At 36.7% G+C, this 16409-nt stretch overlaps 1 protein-coding gene across 1 annotated transcript in view; it reads right to left on the reverse strand.

The window, feature by feature from the left end:
* Positions 1 to 16409, reverse strand: part of LOC108704143 (CD109 antigen-like) — a 62291-nt gene that overhangs the window by 40971 nt on the left and 4911 nt on the right. The window contains exons 2-8 of the mRNA XM_018240551.2: positions 16209 to 16366; positions 10243 to 10271; positions 9267 to 9503; positions 8044 to 8169; positions 6747 to 6786; positions 3862 to 3949; positions 53 to 170 (exon numbers count right to left, since the gene is read on the reverse strand). Coding sequence (XP_018096040.2) covers positions 53 to 170; positions 3862 to 3949; positions 6747 to 6786; positions 8044 to 8169; positions 9267 to 9503; positions 10243 to 10271; positions 16209 to 16366 — 796 coding nt within the window. The remainder of the gene's footprint in view (positions 1 to 52; positions 171 to 3861; positions 3950 to 6746; positions 6787 to 8043; positions 8170 to 9266; positions 9504 to 10242; positions 10272 to 16208; positions 16367 to 16409) is intronic.

Consider the following 16409-nt stretch of genomic DNA (forward strand, 5'->3'; position numbering starts at 1 on the left):
AAGTATATATCACAAGTACATTATTTGTAGATAATAATGAAAGAATGCTTACCTCAAATGTTTTATTCACACCAGTGAGATCATCACGAGGATAATAATAACTCACACCAAAATCAGTAAAACTCAATGATAGTGTTACATTTCCTTTAACAGGTCTTCCATAGCTATAGCTAGAATTAAAGAAGTATAAGAAAATATTTGGTATAGCATGCAACCTATTTTTAGGAGACATTTTAAGCTGGTTCAGTAAATGAGCCAGATGCAGCAAATAAACAATAACCATTATTACAAAGTTAAATAAAGGAAGTGTCATACTAACAATATAGAAAAACTCACACTATTAAACACTTAGAGGCAGATTTATCAAGGGTCAAAGTGAATTCGAGGGAATTCTCGAAAGTAAAAAAAAATAAGAAATTCAAAGTAATTTTTTGGATACTTCGACCATCGAATAGGATACTACGACTTCGAATTTACTTTGACTTCAATTCGAAGTAAAAATCGTTTGAATATTCGAATATTCGTTAATCGATGTTCTGTCTCTTTGACTTCAATACTTTGCCAAATTAAACCTGCCAAATTAAACCTACTTCGATCGTTCGATTGCAAAATTCGGTGAAAAATCCTTCGACTTCGATATTCGAAGTCGAAGTATTTTGATTCGATGGTCGAATTTCGAAGTATTTTTTACTTCTAAATTCGACCCTTGATAAATCTGCCCCATAGACACAGACTGCAAATGTACAAATCGTATGGTGTCTAATGCCTTTTTTTTCTATAAAAATAGAGAAGTAATGTTACCAACCATTTTAAACAGTGCAATGAGAGTTATATAACATTTCTTAGTGTTCAAAGAACTGAAAGGGTAATATTGGGTATTAGAGGCGGGGGGGGGTGTCAGCGGAGACTCAAACAGAAAAGAAACATTTTGGATTTAAAGACTCTACTACATGACTGATTAAATCATATATTTGATTTTATTTCTGAAACTTTGTTGTGCAAATAGATGTTACACTATTCAATATAAAATACACTATTGCATTTACAATATTAGGACCACTACTGGTCTGAGAACTATTGCAGTAACTCTGAAATCTGTATTTGTAAATTAAAGATTACTTTTTAACGATTAGATAAGAATTAACTTTGTGAGTTTTTATTTTAATGTGTATTAGGAGCATGTGTAAGACTAAGGCTAATGGTACATGAGTCTGTTTGTCCACCTGTATGGTAAAAAGTTTATCCGACAGATCTTTAACCATCCACTTCTTGCTTTAAGACACAGCTGATTTTAGTGCAAAAATGCATACTTTCACGTTACTGCTTTCGTTACTGCTTTAGAAATTGACTCTAACGAGCTGATTTACTAAAACTTGAATTAATCGAATTTTTTAATGAAAACAATTCAGTCAAACTCCCTTCCACGAATTAAACTCATCTATCAATAATAAAAAATCAGAGCAGCAAATTGTCCTGTCAAAATTTTCGGATGAAACCCTGAATTCTTCAGATTATCCAAAGCAGATCACAATATCAAAAAACAACTTCAGGGACATCTGCCATTGACTTCTACATGACCTCAACAGGTTTGAGATGGCATATTTTTTGGATTCGGATTTTTAGCAGCTTTGGGGTACAGGTATGGGACCTGTTATCCAGAATGCTTGGGACCTGGGGTTTTCCAGATAATGGATCTTTCCATAATTTGGACCTTCATACATTAAGTCTACTAGAAAATCATGTAAACATTAAATAAACTCAATAAGGGTTTAATGTATAAGGGCTGGAGTGAGTGGATGTCTAACATAATAGCCAGAACACTACGTCCTGCTTTGCAGCTCTCTTGGTTTCCACAGATTGGTTACCAGGCAGTAACCAAATAGTGACTTGAGGGGGGGGGGCATATGGGTCATATCTGTTGCTTTTGGATCTGAGCTGCATGCTGAGGATCAATTGCAAACTCACTGCACAGTTATGTCCCGTGTGGCCCCCCTTCAAGTCGCTGATTTACTCAGATTTAGAGAGCTTAAAAGCAGGAAGTTGGGTTCTGGCTATTATGTTAGACATCCAGTCACTCCAGCCTTTATACATTACATTTTTGGCTAACTATATTAGAAATGTTTTTATTTTGCACAGCCTATGTATTTACCCAGTTTTTATTTTTACCTAAGTTCCTTTAAAGAGAGCAATCTTAGCTTTTTAACCATTCCAAATAAAGATTATTAAAATGTCACACTTCTTAATATCTGAATGTTTTAAAAGCAATGGAAGATTTATCAAAGGATAAATCAATTTAGGGAATACCAAAAAAACAATCCTTCCTTACAGATTCAGAGCTGAATTTGCCCATTTAGTAAACATTAAAAATATCTTTTGACATGCTGTTTTAATAGTAAATGACTGGAAGTCTTGAAGTATGTCAAAAACAGATATAAGAGAATTATTTGGATTTTTAATGATAAGCACCAAATCATTAGCATAGGCTAATTGGGTTGCTTATTATTAATGGTTATTACCCTTAGTTGACTGGAAAGAACCTAGAATTTGAATCAACGGTTCAAGTGCAATATTGAATAAAAGAGTCAATAAGGGGCAGCCCTGTCTGGTCCCTTTAAATATATCAAATTGTGATGACATTATCCCCTCCCCCCCAAAGACTATTTGAGATTAGTTAATATATCGGTATTTAATACACTGGTAGAATGGACTAGTAATACCAAATATTTCAAGGCAGACACAGATGGGGGAATCAAAAAGAGCTGAGAAAACTTGCCTCTGGCGGTAGCAGACTGCAGGTTAACAGGGGCATCAAAAAGCTGCCACTTCGAGAAAACTTCTAGAAACGCAACCTCAAAAGACTTCAACTAAAAGGTAGCACTGATAATATCTAATAAGAGTGTAACAGGCTGTCTGAATTTTTGGATTTATGGTTCTGTATTTTAAGGTTGTATCTGTACTAGTAAATCAGCAGTTCTGGATACTTCCCCCCTCCTACTGATAATCATCTTCCACAGCACCTGGTTGGCATTCAGTCAAATTTTAGTATAATGCAATATGTTAGGAATGATTATGTTAGGAATGATTTATGACCCAGGGGGTGCAAGTGCAAGACCACGAAGGTCCATTATAGCAACCACGCAGTGGTTTGGAAGTTACAATATGAAAGGGCCAAAATAAGAATACAAATGAAAATGTAGCCCCAAGTTAACATACAGTATCATTTTAAAAACAAGCATCTTTCCAGGTTGCTGGAAAAACCGCGTTTCGGGATCAAATCCTTCAATCCCCCCAATATACATTCATACATGGATTTCTTTTCCCAGGGTCTGACTCTTCAACAATTAGGTCCCTTTCGAATTGAAAAAAACGTCTAAATTAAAATTCAAAAAAGACCAGCCGAAATTAAGTCGAAGTTTTTATCGGTCGAATAGGTCCGTTTTCGATCGAATAGGTGCATATTCGGCTGAATTCGAATCGTTCGAATCGAATTAATAGCACAACCGATCAAATTCGATTCAAATTTTTTCCCAAGAAAAACTTTGATTTTTAAAAGTCCACCAATAGGCTACAACAGCAATTGGGCTGGTTTTAGAGGGCGAATGGTCGAAGTCAAATTTTTAAAGAGACAGTACATGATGAATTTTTCAAATTTTAATTGAATTTGCACTATTCCCTAGTCGAAGTACACAAAAAATAGCTTGAAATTCAAATTTTTTTTCCTTCGAAAATTCACCTCGACCTATTGATAAATCTGCCCCATAATGTGCTGCATTCTACTGCATAATTGCAGAAGTCACAGAAAGCAGTGTATCTGAAAGTTGCTCAAAATTATATTTTAAATTCTAGGTAATATAAACTTACTTTGCGAACACTTTACCAAAAAAGTCTTTTTTGCCTGGTTTATAGTAGTACGAAGGTGCCACTATTGTGACATCAAAATTTGGAGACTCTAAAGAAAAAAATGGAAAGCAATCAGAACATTGTATTAAAGGGTTAGTTCGCTAGAAAATTAACTTATAGTATAGCATAGATAATCTTATTTTAAGACAATTTGCAATTTGTTTAAAATTTTTGTTGTTTTTAATTAATTATTCAGAACTTCTCTATCTTGGAATTTTAGGAATTATCAAAGGTTCGAGTCTTAGAGGTTTGTGGGGGGGTTTTATAACTCAAAAGAACTCACAACTTGAAAGTTTTCAGATTCAAGAAAAAACTTGAATGGGAAAAACGCAGTCAGTGAATTCGGGGAGAATTAATCAAGTTTTCTGTGGAAAAAAATGTGAATCGATTGAATTAATCCATTTTTTGAGTGAAACCCACTCAAAAAAAAAACATCATGAAGGCTACAAACATCTTCAAATGGTTGAAGGGACCTCTGCCATTGACTTCTACATGAACTTCACAGGTGTTAGCTGGAGTATTTTTTGAATCAAAGCTATTTCCAGGTTCAAAGGAACAATAAATCTTAAAAAATGTGAGTAAAAATTCGAGTTTTGACTTGAAAATTTTTCGGGTACAAATCGACTCAACCTTTGATAATTAACCCTCTAGTCATCTAGTTTCTAAGGCTTACTGTCCCTAGGAATGAGGTAGTATATATATATTGTAAAATATGGGTGTCTAAAGGGCACGATATTGTGTGTATTTCACCAGCATTAAGCTGGTGAAATCAAAACTCCAGGGAAAACTGTGTTTCTGCAGCATGTAATGCTGCTTAATTCTGCACCAGTTTGGTAAAAGCTGGATTAAGGGTCCCTGGAGTGGATGGAAGAGAGCAGGATGGGCTTCCATCCCTTGCTCCATGTAAGGGTTTTGCAGCTGCCAAGCTAAAGGCAGTTAGTTAATTAAGGATAGTTAAAAGGAAGTGTGGAGCAACACCTGAGAGCTGCTGCTGCTGCTTCCTGATAGAGACCTCCTGGAGTGAAGGAGGGTGAGGGGCTACATGTGCTTGTGAGCAACAGGGAACAAGAGTGATTCCCCTGAGCTGGAGAGAGGACCAGAGAAACCACTCCCAGGAGACAAGAGTGTCTCAAGTGTGCTCAGAGAGGATTCTGGGATTTGTGGTCTGCTGAAAGCCATTGAGGGCTAAACTCCCCTGTGAGTAAGGTGAACACCAGTGAGGGTGTGAAGTGGGACATTTATTACTATGACATGAAGCATATGTGATTCCCCATGTGAAGCCAGTGGGCTGAAGAGTTTGTGTTTCTTGCAAATAAAAGCCAGAAAAGCGGCAATTTGAACTCTTGAAGGTGGTCAGTCTCCATGTATGTGCTGAAATCTGTGCCGGGGCCTAGGGTTTCGCTACCAGAAGCTCACAATATATATATATATATATGTATCTCGTACAGTGCAATTGAAACAATATTTTGAGAAAATGATTGCCTTACCCAATGATTAAGAGGCTGCAGTATTTTATAAATGGACAAATGTTGAAAGGAGAACTAAACTCTAAAAATTAATGTGGCTAAAAATGCCATATATTATATAATGAACTTATTGCACCAGCCTAAAGTTTCAGCTTCTCAATAGCAGCGATGATCCAGTACTTCAAACTTATCACAGGGGGACACCATCTTGGAATGCTACACTTACATGATCAGTGGGCTTTGAGCAGAACTTAGGGGTTGGCTAAAATTTACAAGAAGAAAATGAGATTGGCCTGTAATATGAGATGATGCTACAGGTCTGATTATTAAATTCTGATGCTAATTGTACTGGTTTCTATGCTGCCATCTAGTAATTATCTGTATTCATACTGTGACATTCATATTCTATGTGTTCTGTATATTTTTAGCATGTGCAGCCAATCAGCATAAAAGAAGATAGGGAGCTACTGGGGTATCTTTGGAGATATATATCTTCCCTGCTAAAGGTCTGTGGTGCCTTGGGCTGGTACAAAAGCCCAACACATAATGTACAACATTTATAGCCTATTTTTAGTTAAGCATTGGTTCTCCTTTAATGTCCTAAGAATCTTTTAAGTAACATTTGGTTGCAATTTCACTGACCCTGATACAGACCCTAAACAAAATTGCTTATGAATATTCAACATTGGCACATAATTATTGTGTTTTTATGTATGTTTTACATTTTTTTAATACTGGGTGCAGGATTGTGTCCTGTTCATGAGCACTTTTTTAATAAAGGTCCAGAAGGACATTTTTAAATGTTATGGTAAGGGTGCTCATTAATGGTCTTTGTGCTTCTAATATTAGTATTGGTTCTATAAACATTAATGCACCAGGCTAAGAATGCGGTGACCATGATCATTTTTACTTTAAGATCCAGGTGTGGGAAACATGGCAAAACACCTCATCTTGTATTCATAGGGTTGTATATAAACTATTGCCTTCTTTCTTTCCATCCATCAAGTGTCTCATAACAAAAGGTAGATGCAGAAACCTTATATTTTGGTGTAAGAAAATATAGAATTTACATTTTGTATTAATTTCCTTCAGTAACAACTCTATTTTCTACTGGAACTTGACACACAGAACATTTTCTCCAAGCATACTTGTCTGAAACTTTCATAATGATGGCTTATTTTTCAAATACATATGCCCCCATGTAATAAAATGTACAAAGTTTGCCCAGGAGCAGTAACCCCTTAGCAACCAAGTTGTTTGATTATAAACAGGTAACCAGAAAATGCTGCTTGCTGATTGGTTTCCATGGGTAACTGCTCCTAGGCAAACATAGTGGCTTTCATTATATAACCCCAAAATCTGTTTCAAAACTGTTGTTACCATTTTCATGAATGTAGACATATTCATAGGCTTCATAACCCTAAAAAGTAGAAAACGAAAATAATACAAAAAAAACAAACATTATTACACAACATATTAATAAAAGATATTGCACTGTATTACACAAACTTGGAACCTAACACTTCAGTATCCAACATAAATAAATTATCATTCAGGAATTGCATATTAACTGGAAAGCAGAGAATTAGAGATGTGTGGGTTGACAAAAATTCTACCCGAACCCTCCCACTCCCAACTTGCATCATACCTACCCAGTCCATCCATAACAGACCTACGGGCCAACCCGTGGGTATTAGGCCAGCTTGCACATCACTGCAGGGAATAAAATTCACAAATAGCTAAGTGCAGGGCCAAATGGAGTACTTAAAGGGGTGGTTCAACAAAAAAACCAAAAAGAGACCACATTTTTCAACATTAGTAGAAATTATTTTCCAAAATTCAACCTCCACCAGGGGTGCCCAAACTTTTTTGCAACGAGGGCCAGATTTGGTGAGGTGAAAATGTGTGGGGGCCGACCATTCAGCCTGACATTCTTTGAACCATTAACATTAAATTACAGGAATCGAGTAAACGTAGCAGTAATATTTGGGCACATCAGTGAAATGATCTGCCACTTGGTCTATACTGCTACCTGTGTGCTGAAGGTGTTAGTAATAGACATGTAATGGCGCGTAGTGACGCCATACTTCTTTAGTTTACTGTACTGGCAAGTCAGTACGTCTATTGACACCTTCAGCCCTAAAGAAGTATGCGAAAACAGCGCATCACTACGTTCCAGTACGTGTCTATAGCTAACACCTTCAGCACACAGGCAGCAGTATAGACCAAGTGGCAGATCATTTCACTAATGTGCCCAAATATTACTACTATGGGATTCCTGATTGCACTGTGCTGGGGGGCCTCATTATTATTAATTTCATGATGGAAGATGAGGGCCGGTGTAAATTTGAAAAAGGGCCGAAATTGGCCCCTGAGCTGCACTTTGGACATGCCTGGCCTACACTGTTAGCAGACAAAATGTTTTAATTTCTTGCGGTTTACTTTTAATTGCAACAATGTTTTCTTGTGCAGAAACATATTCTCTCCCATTTTCTAAAAGAGGTTATTCTAAAAAAAAAAAAATCTCCCAATTTAAAAGAAAATTTAGATCACTTTTAAAATTTATATTTTTAGAAAACAAATCAAGAAAAAAATGTTTACTCAAATTGCCATTGTGAAAAAGACTTGAAAGTATGTAAATCAGTCCCTTAAAGTTTTTGTAGAAAACTTTACTTACATTTGGCCCAGCATTAATATACAAGGAACCAGGAACAGGCAAGACAGGCAGCAAAACTTCAGTTGAAAAGACTCCTAACTCAGTTTTCTGATTCAATAGTTGTTTTACAACGTTGGAATTTGAATCCTGTCATTGGTTGAGGGAAAAAAACAATTTATCAATCACATTTGTAGGGACACTTTAAATATGTATCACACAAAGTGGGAGATGTATCAAGTATTGAATGGGTTGTCCATTCCTTTTGATTTGATCAATTCATTCACTCAAACCCCCAAAACTTGAATGGTCTAAGATTTATCATTTATATAAACAAAGAGCGGGCCACAGGAAACCAAACTTAGATACACCACCACAGCTCCAGACCCTCAGCAGAGGGTAATCTGTAAACAACCACAAAATTGTCCATTCAGGCACTCAATTATTCATTATGGGCCATGAAAACAAAAGTAAATTTCTTTATTTAAATTTATAGTAAAATAATTAACATTTGGGCAAATTGACATACTGAGTATTCTAAGCTCTGCACAGAAACATAGCTTCAGGGGTCTGCAATAAAGTATTTGTTGGCCATCCCTACACAAAATTCTGGGTGACCAGCAATTTTGTGTGCATTGTGGGTCACTAGCAATTTCACATGCAGTGTATCACCCATGACCCTACAAACCCCCTTCCCCCGCTGTTATATGGTGCTAGGTGCAGAGCATTGTCTGTACCCACACTTTGCAATATTTGCTCCTTGCATTTGTCTCAAGAGGCACAATTTTATGGGCAATAGTCCTCTAGCACTTGGGCTCATGTCTTTGGAAAATGGCTCATAGTAAAAGTAAAGAAGCAAGTGCTCCATGAATTTCCCTTCCCCAGGAGAGACAGTGGAGGTACAGTGAACCCTTAAAATTATCCTAGCTGGAATAAGACAAGTATTCATAAAAAAATATAAAAAAGCTACTTCCATGACTTTTGCAAAAAGCTAAGAAAAAAATGCATAGCCTGCATTATTTTGCTTGTTCATCTGTGAAAGAGCTTGGTATTCGATGACGATTTGTGGCTATAATAGCTTTTCTGCCACATTCTGAGACTTTATATACATGTGATAAAAGCAGATACTAATATAATATAAAGTGCACATGAAGCTGAAATTTTATCTAGGACTATTATTTATTATATATACAGTATAGAAATGTAATAGTTATGCAACTATACACAAATAGAATACATTCTCATACCCGTATAGTTATACTTATGGGTCTTTTGTACGGTTTCAAGTCACGATATACAGTGATGACTCTAATCTTCACAGTTTCCAGAGGTCTGTAATTTCTCTTGTCAGTTTCAACGAATGTATATGTGGGTTTTTCAGTCGGGAACACAAAAAAAGTATTTGAAAAAATCGATTCATTGCCACCAGATCCATTTACAAATATATTATAACCATAATAATAGCTGGAATAATTCAGTGTAATCTACAATAAAAAAGAAAAAAATAGTTAAGGCATAGCTCATAAAATAGTAACATGCCTATGGTACATTATGTTATCTGCTGTAGTCCTTGGGAGCAGTTTAATTTCAACAAAATAACAGTACAGACACAGTCTGAAAAATGGTGTCTAGGCTCCTCCAGAGGATATAATTTACAGTATATGATATACAGTATATACATTAAAGCAGCTGGGCATTGTGAGTACTCTCATAATCTTTCAGCACCCATACGAGCAGTTTCAGCAATGCAGAACTAAAGAAGTCGCTCGGTTGAGTATTGAAATGTTTTTAAGATTAATCTGAAAGTCCAGTTGCGTTAAGGTGGCCATAGACGCAAAGATCCGCTCGTTTGGCGACATCGCCAAACGAGCGTATCTTTCCCCTATATGCCATTACGAGCATGGCTATATCGGGGGTAATCTGAACGGGTGATCTGATTACGATGCACAATGAGCTCCAGCGGGATCGGTTATGTCAAAATCAAACCTGTCCGATCTCCGCCGGACGAAAGATGTCGGCACTCACCACACACAATCCGAAAATCGTACGAATCCTCGATTTGTACGATAGGATCTGTGCGTCTATGGCCAGCTTTAGACTTCTATACTACTTGCTTTATACTTCACTGCTATATAGTTTACATTTAGTTCTAGTTTACCCTATGTGTATATTGCTTCTCCCACCCCAACCCCAATGTTGTTTATACAGTATAGCTGTACTTACTGCAGGTAAAGACAAAATCCCAATGGAATCTAAAAATATAAAGAATGAAAAGTATTACAACTATGTTTCTAATAAAAAAAAATATTGTTAAAAATATATAATTGATTACATCATACCTAGTAACTGAATTATACTAGTTGGAGTAAAATAATAGCTACTTCAGAAACAAACATCATTTATTAGATTTCAATCTATGTTTCTAGAATACTAGAATAGGGTCAAATATTCACATATAATATTTTTATAAGAATTTTCTTCTGCTCATTTCTTATTTTGCCCTTCCCTCTGGAAAAGAGCTTGCTTTATGAAGAGAAGCAGCTATTGTTATATGAAACTGTAGCTTCTAGGAACCCCCTTCAAATCAATAGTTATTTAAATCCCACTTGAACTTTTTTATTACATTTTGTTGGCAGCTCAGAATTTTTATTTTAACGGGCATATTTTGAATTGAAAAAACTTTGAAATTCGAATTCAAAAAGACCAACCGAAATTAAGTCAACTTTTTTTGGGGTCGAATAGGTCAGTTTTCGATCGAATTCAATTTGATTTCCCAAAAAAAACTCAAGTAGGTTCTAGGAGGTCCCCCATAGGCTAAAACAGCAATTCGGCAGGTTTTAGATGGCAAATGGTTGAATTTCAATTTTTAATGAGACAGTATGATAAATTTTTATATTCAAATTTTCAAATGTTTTGCAAATTCAAATCGAATTTGGACTATTCCCTAGTCGAAGTACACAAAAATAGCTTGAAATTCAATTTTTTTAAATTCCAAAATTCTCCTTGACCTTTGATAAATCTGCCCCCAGTTTTGCAGTTCAGATAGATAACATGAGAAACAATAGGTTCAATACATTTACAATACTTAATGGGGTTGTTCACCGTTAAATAAATTTTTAATATGATGTTGAGGGTCATATTCTGAGACTTTTTTTTTTGAATGAGAGACTGGAATAAGAATAGAAGAGGACCTGGATAAAATTATGAACAAGAAAAAGCTATAACAATACGTTTGTAGCCTTACAGAGTGTTTGTTTTTAGATGGGGTCAGTGACCCCCCATTTGATCACCGGAAAGAATCAAAAGAAGTAAGCAAATTATTCAAAAACTTAAAAAAAGAACAAATGAAGGCTAATTGTAAAATTGCTTAGAATTAGCCATTTTTAACATTCTAAAAGCTAACTTAAAGGTGAACCTCCCATTTAATTTGCCACAATAACCTCAGATTTCCCTCAAGAATGTGCTTAGTACAGGGGAAACCCTAAGATTAAATTAACCCCTTTTTTATAAATTTAAAGTGAATTTTTTGAGAAGTGAAAATGTAGTTAATTTAGAGAGAACAATATTGCACTCTCTACCCTAGCAAATCTGCCCCCTTCATCACAGTCTGTTGGCTTGAGGTAATTGCTGGGGGTTAGGGTGATGCAGCATTGGATCACATGGTAAAACCTCTAAAAAAACCTAGGGAGCTATCTATACTATGTAGAGTTTATAGCCCTATTTGCAGTGGCATAACTACCATTCACCAGACTATCCCCCATATGTAATGAAATGCACTGTTTGCCTGGGAGCATTAACTCATAGCAACCAATAAGATGTTTGCTTTTGAACAGGTGACCAGGAAATGCTTCCTGCTGATTGGTTGCTATGGGTTACTGCTCCTGGGGCAAATTTAGGGGCAAATTTACTAAAGGGTGAAGTGACTAACGCTGGCGAAAATTCAGCGTAACTTCACTAGCGAAGGAGATAGATAGTAGCGCAACTTCCCACTCTAACGCCAGACGAATTTTCTCTGGCGAACGGACGTAACTGCGCAAATTCACTATATGTGGATTTTACTGAATGTTAGCTGTTCCGTCAGACTTGCCTACGCCAGCTCAGACCAGGCGAAGTGCAACGGAGTGCATAGGACTACCTCAATTTTTTTTGTTGAAAAATTTTCTAAAAAATGCTGGCATCTTTTCACTTTTTCAGGGTGATAGCCTGCAAAAGTCAGTAAAAATTCTTTTGGGTCCCCTGGTTCCCCCCTACATTTTCTAACATATGGAACATAAACTATACACTGGGCTCATGTGTAGGGCATTATAACAACTCTATTTTTTTCATTAAGGTTCCCTGGACTTGTCTAATGTAATGTATTTGCTGCAACATATACGTGCATTCTTAATCATTTCCCGACGTATGCCAATTAGCCAACGCTAGTGCATCTTTGCTTTGATTGCCGAAGTAACGCTAGCAAAAATTCGCCAGCATTCGGTGCCCTGGATGTAACTTCACATTTTAGTAAATTAGCGTTGTATGAGCGAATTTTCGCCTGGCGAAGTGTAGCAATGGGTACAAAGCCGTCGCTGGCGAATTTTCACCACTTATTAAATGTACCCGTAAAGTGCCTTTGATGCCTAAGTGCAAACACATGTTGGGTGGGGGGGGGTTATTGGGCAGGTTATTAGCGTGTGGGGGTGGTCTCAGATATCTTTTTTAGATGGGGGACCTGGGTTCCTATAGATACGCAATTGTGTATTTGGCCACAAAACTACAGCTTCTTCTAACTTCATGTTGGGGAATTATAACACAGTAAGAGATTAATTGGAAAGTTGTAGCATGCCAGCCTGCATAGGTGGATTTTCATAAAGGTTTATGGAGGCTAAGCCTCCCCAAACCTAATTCCTCTGTAAATGTAATTTAGCCTGCAACATTATGCTACACAGGTGACTAACCAGTTAAAAGCATACACTTGAGTTCTATAGGGAGGGTTAAGATGTGAAGGGATGCAAGTGGAAGACTGTAATAATCGAGCCACAGTGTTCTTCACCTTGCTAGCAAAGAAGAATCTTCTTCAGCTCAGACTCTTGCCTGTCTTCCTTCCCAGTGTAGATTTAGAACCGCCCAGCAAGGGGAGGGGCTACACGGAGGAATTACTGAGCATGGAAATTTGTATAGAGAGGAAGATAAGGTGTGTAGTATAACTTAATAGTATTATAAGCATGCAGATATTCATACATTTTACTTTTACATAATTTTATTTTTTAGCTGATATGCTATAGATAGGATTTGTTATGGTATATGGCAGATAAAGGAATGTTTGCAATGCTTTCTTAACCGTAATTAAGCTTGGATTTCTATAAAACCCCCTAATACTGACCTGCTAAACAAGCAGAGCCATGGAGCTACAGAGTGAAAAGTCTTGAGTCAGGATCTCTTGGGGCTGGGCGGGTTGATATTGTTCTGCTGGGGTGTATGGAGGGCTGTCTTGCTGCAGGGCTTATTGTGGGGGCTGATGGAAAATGCAAAATAAGTTTGCAAATTAAAAAAAATGGCATATTGAGTTGAGTGTAAGGTAGCTGTAGGTATGGAATTAGGTGCTTATTGAAAGGGAGAGCTGAATGTAGTTGTAAAAAGCCCAACTTTAAACAACCAAAATCACTAAAACAAATTGGGCATTTCTGTTACCCTGCACTGCTACCAAAAGAATCTTTGCTTTAGCACAATAGAGTTATCAACATGGGTGTGACAAAAAATGTCTAGGCTGTTAATGATCATTGCACTCAAATAATTAACACTTTTTAGCCTCCCCAAACGAAAACATCACCACCCGCCTATGTGTATATATATATATATATATATATATATATATATATATATATATATATATATATATATATATATATATATACTAGGAATTAAATAAGTTATATCGGTATATAGGTTCTGGATGCATAGTTGGCCAAAGGGACACAAAGGAGTGATTTGCATGTCTCCGCCCATGATGCCTTATGGGAGAATCAAAACTCTCATTTTGGTATCTAGGCAGTGCTGTGTGTATGACATGAGACAAGAAAATACCTTCTGATTTCAGAAGGCATCCCTTTGCATTTAATTGCTAGCTAAGGGTTTTTTGGCTCCTTTCAGCCCTTCTTACCATAAACAGATTTGGTTCCCCATTTTGCTACTCTCCAAGTCCTACCTCTCTGAGGCCATGTTCAAATATCTTGCGCTGATGAGATCTAACAAGATCCAAAACAGGCTGGCTGCAAGTTTGGATACATGGCTCTGAACCATTAGGCTGTATCTGTGCTATAAACCAGCGGTACTGGATGCATAGTTGGCCAAAGGGACACAAAGGAGAGATTTGCAGTCTCCACCTATGATGCCTTATGGGAGAATCAAAACTCTCATTTTTGGTATTTAGGCAGTGCTGTGTGTATGGTATGAGCCAAGTAAATACCTTATGATTCACTTTGCATTTATAGGAGTAATAACATAAAATGTATCCATCAATATATTAAAACTGAAAGGACGCACTTGCACGCGCATGCACAATAACCCTCTATGGAGGCTTCTCTAGAGCTGTAGAATTGAGAGGATGAGCATGCTGAGAAATAAGTGATACATAAAGTAGAGAAAAACATGTTAGAGAACACACGAATAAGTTGGAAGGGAGGGATGCAGAGTGAAGGAAGGCAGATGATTATAGGACATAGAGTTAGGGTAGATATGGAAGCACAAGAACAAGTCACTTAGCTCAGTTCATAGCTCGGTTACAGCCATAAACCCATGAGTTTGAAATCCCTGAAGGTCACAAATGCTTATTTCTCATTGTACATAGATTCATATAGTTATGTGTAAACAAATTCTAAATTTCTTAAACTTACTAGTATTAATGAAGGAGAATCTAATGACTAGAATAGCAGCAGATATAAAATTGTATAAATCAGTTAATAAAGACAACCACAAAAGGAGAGAACATATTTAATATGCTGTGGGTCGAGGCTCAGAAGTTGAGAAGGACAATTATTTCAGTTGCCTCACAGACTGCAGAAACAGCCTAGATGAACAGTTTGGTGTTTATTTGCATTTATTGTGCTTTACATCCTCCTCAGTTCATGAGATTATATTTTTCCCATTTGCTTTGGAGCTTTGGACATTTTCCTGCAATACCTTAAATCAGTTAGGGAAATTAGCAGGAACACAAACTAATAGACTTTTATTTAAAGGTCTAATTTAACAACCAGTTAAACAGAAAGGGTTGTTTGATTCAGGTCACTATAACACTACAATGACCAGAAAATATTTTAAACATGCAACATTAGGACCTGAGCTCAAGGACCCTGGTTGCCACTGACCAAAAACCTCAGGCCCCTACGCCGAACTGATCAGACCTACCATGAGTGCAAATCTTCCCAGGGTGGTGGGCCCCAAGATATTACCCAGCACCCTGGTAGGCAAGTCTGAACCTGACTCATACCAAAATTTGAGAAGTACTACAGAAGAGTTTGAAGAGTGACAGGGGAGCCATGAAATGAGGAGATAAATCTAAACATTAATATAGGTGTAATCTAAGAAATAAGCCATGCTAGAGAGATCTGAGTAGAGAGTGGATTTCTTTGTCAAAAGATGGCAAGGTTTAAAGCAGTGGTAGAATTGCGGTCTGAAGCTTAGAAAAAATGTGTGACAACTAATGTCAGAGCTGTAAGAGTTCAGAAGAACAATTATTTCTCATCAGCAGACAAACATGACTTGGTTGTTGTTTGATGTTGGCCAAAATTTAAGCAAGGATGCCCTAAAATTTAATATACAGATTATATTCTTATTAACTTTATATAACGCTAGCTACCTTAAATGCCCTAAATAGAACTGTCATGTAAGTGTGTGCTTGTGAAAGGTGGTGGTTTAAACAGTCCAAAAGAATATCAGTTTTGCATTTAGTGAACTTGATCACTCTTTATAATGATCTCCATATGAGGGATCTCATTTGGTTTGGAACACTAAACACAGAGAGGACTAATTTCCTGCTTTTCAGTCCCATGTCTCTCACTCAACTGCAAAGATTCTTGAAAAAGCAAAAACAACGTTAATCAAACCTAAAGAAGAAATTGAACCTATTATAGCTGTCAGTATCGTTCATCTGCAATATACAGGCATAATTACATTACCAAGTTCACTGTATATTGGGATATAAATATGCTTACCATTTTCAAAGACTTGCGTTGTTTCAGCTATAGTTACACCTTGGTCTATAATTCCTGCAGTGACATTGATTTCAGAATTGTTCCCGAACCAGTGAACAGTAAGGGTTGTATTGATCCCAGAGAATATATTGGAAGGTCTCGAAATGTAGTACGAAGCACTTTAAAGGAAAAATTAAAACTGTGTTAATATTAGATGCTATA

This window comes from Xenopus laevis, chromosome 5L (genome assembly GCF_017654675.1).
Source record: "Xenopus laevis strain J_2021 chromosome 5L, Xenopus_laevis_v10.1, whole genome shotgun sequence".
Taxonomy (NCBI): Eukaryota; Metazoa; Chordata; class Amphibia; order Anura; family Pipidae; genus Xenopus; species Xenopus laevis.